Below are 5,434 nucleotides of genomic sequence, written 5' to 3'. Positions count from 1 at the left end.
CGCAGGCCGGCAGCGAGGGTCGACCTGCGGCCCGCGTTTAGTGTAAAAATCCAAACACAATTTTGAATAAGCTGGCGAAACGCGCGAACCAAATGGTACGGCGGGGGTTTTTAAAAGCCCCCCCCCCCCTCTAAAGCGGGCACTTATAAGCTGCCCCAAACGGACCCTTAAACTTGTTATAAGAAGTGAAATCAATAAACAAAAGAAATAAAATTAGAAAAAAAAATCTTAAAATCCTAAACAACAAATAATCTAAGTAAAAAAAAAAATGTACATACACATCCCATTATGAATCATTACATGAGTTATACTATTATTAATTAAGATGTCTTAAGTGTAAGTGGTCCAATAATATTTAATTAAATAAAAAAAAACATAAAAAAAAACTAAAAATTCAATTTTTGTTCTTTAAATTTATGTGATGGTGGGGAAATAATAATTTAATTAATTAAGACTATGGTTTCTAAGGGTCCGTTTGAGGCAGCTTGTGCGTTTTAGGATAAGCTGTTTATCCTGAAGCGCGGCCCGTGAGCCCCGACCCATGGTTTGCGTTTAGTGTAAAAGCCCAAACGCAGTTTTGGATAAGCTGGCGAAACGTGCGAACCAAACGGTACGGCGGAAGTTGCCCCAAACAGACCCTAAGTATTTATCAAAAGTTATTAGCTACTTATAGATGCCAATATATTCTTTCTTCAAAGAATACATACACACCATCCAATACGCATGAAATTAATTTTAGTTATATCATGATATAAATGTCAAAAAAAAACAAAATTTAGGTGTTAGATATATAAATATTTAAGATCTATTTGGGTTCACTTTCTGTTTTATATTTTTGTTTTTTTTTTCTTAGTTTATTTATTTTTATTTTGTTTTATGTTTTTAGGTCGAATGTGTATGATTGTATGCATGTATGTTGGGCTGTGAATCTAGATACAAGATCGTTAGTTGCTTGAACATCGATTCAAATTTTTGATCGGATCGAGATGAGATTGAAATGAACGAGCCGAGTTATAAGTCAAAACTTTGGATTGAATTTTTCTCAAGCTGATTTCGAGCCATACATGGATTGACTCAAACTGACTCTAGATCGGCTCATAGTATTTTATTTCTAAAAGTTATATATATATACAGCGCTAAGTAAAATGTAATATGACAAGTCACGAGCCAATTTCGAGTTATAATACATCCAAATAACTCAACTTAGGCCTGATTGAGCCACTTCCATGCTGAAACGTATCCAAATAACTCAATTTTAGCCAGCGTATTTCAATTTCAAGCAAGATCGAGCACAATTCAATTTTGAGCGGGCTGGCTCGATTCGAAATCGAACATTACGAGCCACGAGCCTATTTCGAACCACACTAAATCTATTCGAGCCGCCCCAGCTACGCTTTAAATCGGATCATTAACAGATGTATGTATGTATGAATGCATGTATTATAAGTTACTATCAAAGCAAGATGTGAAATCCAAAATGACAGATTGACCTTAATCATGTGGTCAAGAAATATTGTGAAAAAATCTAATTGAATATTAACATCCTCAATAAATCCAAAGCCTTCCTCATTTAATATGTTGAAAAAGAATTATTTACCAAGAAAAAAAACCCCCCAAAGAAATTGTCATCAATTGCAATTAACCAAACTGACTCATCTCGTGGTGATCATTGGTACCGAGGTATAAGTGGTTAGCCAGTCGTTTGCGTTCGACTAGCTTGGTGGTTGGGACTGTAGATAGGGAGTCATCATTTTTAGTTGTTTGATTGGTATATATGTGCGTGTATGTGTGTGTGTGTGTGTGTAAGTGCGCGGGCGCGCTAGCGCGAACGCGCCACAAGCCTTGGCATGTTGGTGGCGGGTTCACTGTAAGTGCCCTCAGGTCAAGGGTTTAATTCTACCGTATCGCGGGATCTCTGAAATTTTAGGCACATGACACGTGCTCTCATCATGTGGCCAAAAAACGCATGAGAAATCGATATTTGGACCTCTGCCAAATATCGATTTCCTTATATATATATATATAAACATGCAAATTAAAATGACATATAATAGCTATATTTTGAATGAAAAATTAGTCAATAGAATTTAGTGAATGGAATGAATCTTGACGCCAATGATTAAGCATTCCTAACATTTTATATTCAAATTCTCATAATCGGCCTATATTTTATTTCCATAAAACAGTTTTTTGTGGGGCCCGCTCGCGTCGATTTTACTAATATTATAATTTATAATGGGCCTTAAAATATTAAATCCATATAATTGATCCACATCAATATTTATCAATATAACTTCCAAGTAGAAATTATTTATTTATAAAAGATTCTCCCCACCCAATCACTTACATTTAAGTCAGCCTAAATTATTGCAAGAAATATATATATATAATATATATATATATATACATATATATATATATATTGACAAATTCAATAAAAAAATGAGTAAAGTGCTAAAATAATAATAAATTATTTATTTGGCCGTTTAAATCCAAATTTCATGAAATTAGGGTTGAAATGATTAGTATAGACGACTATTAGAACTCAATTTTATCGGGATCTAACATATTAATCGTATAAATTATATATTGCAGACCGATTATTTTTATTAAATAATAATTTTTTTTTTATCTTATAGCGAAGAAAAGAGGAAATTTATACATATACAATTCTTATATATTTACATATCTAACAAAACTTTGGTGTCATAAATCTACATATATAAATAAATACTTTTAGGTAGGGGTGTAAACGAACGGAGCTCGTGTCTGTGTTTGGTTCGTTTGAAATTAAGTATGTTTGGAATAAGCTCATGTTTGAAATTGTTCGTGAAGTTATTGTTCGTGTTCGATTTGATTTGTTTGAAATATTTAAAATGTTTGAAATGTTCGAATTTTTCAAATCTTTCAAATTATTTGAATTGTTCGAAATCTTACAAATTTTTTTGTATTGTTTGAATTTTTTGAAATCTTTCAAAAACTTAAACATATATGCAATTAATGCTTAAACATTTATGAATCACAACACAAATACAAAATAGGCGAAACACAACTCATAATAAAACCATAATATCATATCTCATTCATAAAAAAATCAGACTTAGAGGCAATATGCGAGATTTCACTCCCAAAAACTATATTTCACTCAAAGAAACTAAATAAATCTAAAAGAAATATAAGAAAATTTTAACTAAGAGACGAACATGAAGTTAAATATGAAATCATATAATTTAATATAAGCTAAGAGGCGAACCTGAAGATCAGATTATAATTTATAAGATTTAATTTTTTAAAATATGATAAATTTTTAGAGTATATAATTTTTTTTAAAATATGATAATTTTTTTATATATCAATATTTTAAATTATTTTATATTTCAAACATTAATGATTCGAACACGATCAAACAAATGATTGTTCTTATTTATTTCGTTTATAAACCGAACGAAAAAAAATTGTTCGTGTTCGTCTTATTTACTTATCGAACGAATCGAACAAAAATTATTCGTGAACAATGAGCTTTTTTAACAAATTAAAATATTCCGCTCCCTTATAATTTACTGCATGCAAACGGCCTGCTGCAAAAAATAAAAAATAATATATATATATATATATATACCCCATGTAACAGACAGGTAATTAAGAAGCTTCACCTCAGCACAGCGAAGAGAGGGTTACAGAAAAAGATGAAGACTGAAAAAACTGAAGGAGAGAGTTCAGATAACAACAACACAAGCAACAACAATGGCGGAAATGAGTGCGGAGACGAGCGGCCGAGATCTGGTAGTGTGAGGCAGTACGTGAAGTCCAAACTGCCGAGATTGAGATGGACGGCTGAGCTGCATCACTCCTTTGTTCGTGCGGTCGCGAGGCTCGGAGGACAGGAGAGTAAGTTCTTTCTGAAATTTCTGAATTGCTGCAAAACTTTCTTTTGCTGTAAAAGTTTTGGTACTTTTGTAATTTTGTGGTTGCTGGAGTGGTTTTTGGGAAATTTACGTATGTAGGTTGCAATTCTTATGGATTTGTGTATGTCAGAGCTGAACTTTCATCTTTACAATGCGTAGCATTTTTTCTGTGGATGAACAGATTGATTTGACTGCTTAAAAAGTGACAATTAGTTTGCACTGTTTTTGATGTGAGGCAAAGGTTTGAGTGGGGTTATGTGTGCAAAAATGAAAATTTTGATGTGAAATAAGTAAATTCAGGAGAATCGAGTCCTATGTATGTAAATGTCCCAATAGTTTTTTGTGTGATAGTTGAAAAATTTTAAAAGGATAATTTTTGAGCTGATTAACTGTCGTATTTACGTGTGTCACGATCAAATCATTGAGAATTCGATAAAAACAAAAAATATGAGTTGGGGTTTAATTGTGAATTTTGATATTTTGGGTATGAATTTGAGAAACGGATGAAAGGAAGTGCTATTTTTTAAAATAGCTAAGTTTTGTGATAATAATGTTTGGGATGCTATGTATGTGATTGCCCCAAAAGTTAAATATTTGATAATTGGTTATATTTTTATTTATTTATTTATTTATTTATTTATATAGATGACAATATATAGAGTCTAGCAAAAAATAAAAATATATAAAAAATTTGGAATTTTCATAAGCTTAATTTATCTATATGTTATTGGTGCAAACGGACTGAATTTTTGTCTTATTTTTCAAGCAGGAGCAACACCAAAGTTAGTTCTTCAGATGATGAATGTTAGAGGGATAAGTATTGCACATGTGAAAAGCCATTTGCAGGTAATTATATATAATTATTTAATTTGTATGAAATATTTGCAATTATATCCATTTTTAATGATTCAGTAAGCCTTCATCTTCTGTAAATCGTCAGATGTACAGAAGCAAGAAACTTGATGATTTTGGGCAGGAGAAGTTTATCTTTTCTTCAGGTATGTGGCGTAGATTGTTTTTCCAATACTCTATTCTTAATTACATGAATGATTACTTGCAAATCCTTAATTATTATTGTAATTAGAGCCAATAATTAGAATATAATTCATGCATTTTGCTGGCAGCTCATTAATTAATAAATAAGTTCAACTTGCATTATACATATGGATAGATAGGGCAATTCTATAGATACCAACCAATTCTTCTTTATTCACCTATACTTTATTATTTTTATATTTTTTTATATACCCCCCCCCAACTCTTTTGTATCACATAAAAAACATCACTATTTTGACTTCTAAAAGGTTAATTTTACACATTTTCATGTATATATAACGTGACATGAAAAAAATAAAATTTACAGTGTTGGATATGTAAATTCATAGGAATTTATATATGTGTGTGCACTGGGTGTCTGTGAGTTTGAAGTCCCCTCTCGACCCGGGTTTGAATCCTCGACCATACAAAATTTGAATTTGTACATGGGAGGGGTTGCGGGTCTGCCCTTCGGCTATATATATATAGCAATA

At 31.6% G+C, this 5,434-nt stretch overlaps 1 protein-coding gene across 1 annotated transcript in view; it reads left to right on the top strand.

Moving 5' to 3' along the window:
* The first annotated feature begins 3,666 nt into the window (after window positions 1–3,666).
* Window positions 3,667–5,434, top strand: part of LOC110022262 — a 3,831-nt gene continuing 2,063 nt past the window's right edge. The window contains exons 1-3 of the mRNA XM_020721109.1: window positions 3,667–3,888; window positions 4,675–4,751; window positions 4,846–4,903. Coding sequence (XP_020576768.1) covers window positions 3,687–3,888; window positions 4,675–4,751; window positions 4,846–4,903 — 337 coding nt within the window. The 5' untranslated portion in view covers window positions 3,667–3,686. The remainder of the gene's footprint in view (window positions 3,889–4,674; window positions 4,752–4,845; window positions 4,904–5,434) is intronic.

The sequence above is a fragment of the Phalaenopsis equestris genome, unplaced genomic scaffold (assembly GCF_001263595.1).
Source record: "Phalaenopsis equestris unplaced genomic scaffold, ASM126359v1 Scaffold000180, whole genome shotgun sequence".
Classification (NCBI taxonomy): domain Eukaryota; kingdom Viridiplantae; phylum Streptophyta; class Magnoliopsida; order Asparagales; family Orchidaceae; genus Phalaenopsis; species Phalaenopsis equestris.
Note: the sequence above shows the minus strand (reverse complement) of the source record. Positions and strands in the feature narration are given on the sequence as shown.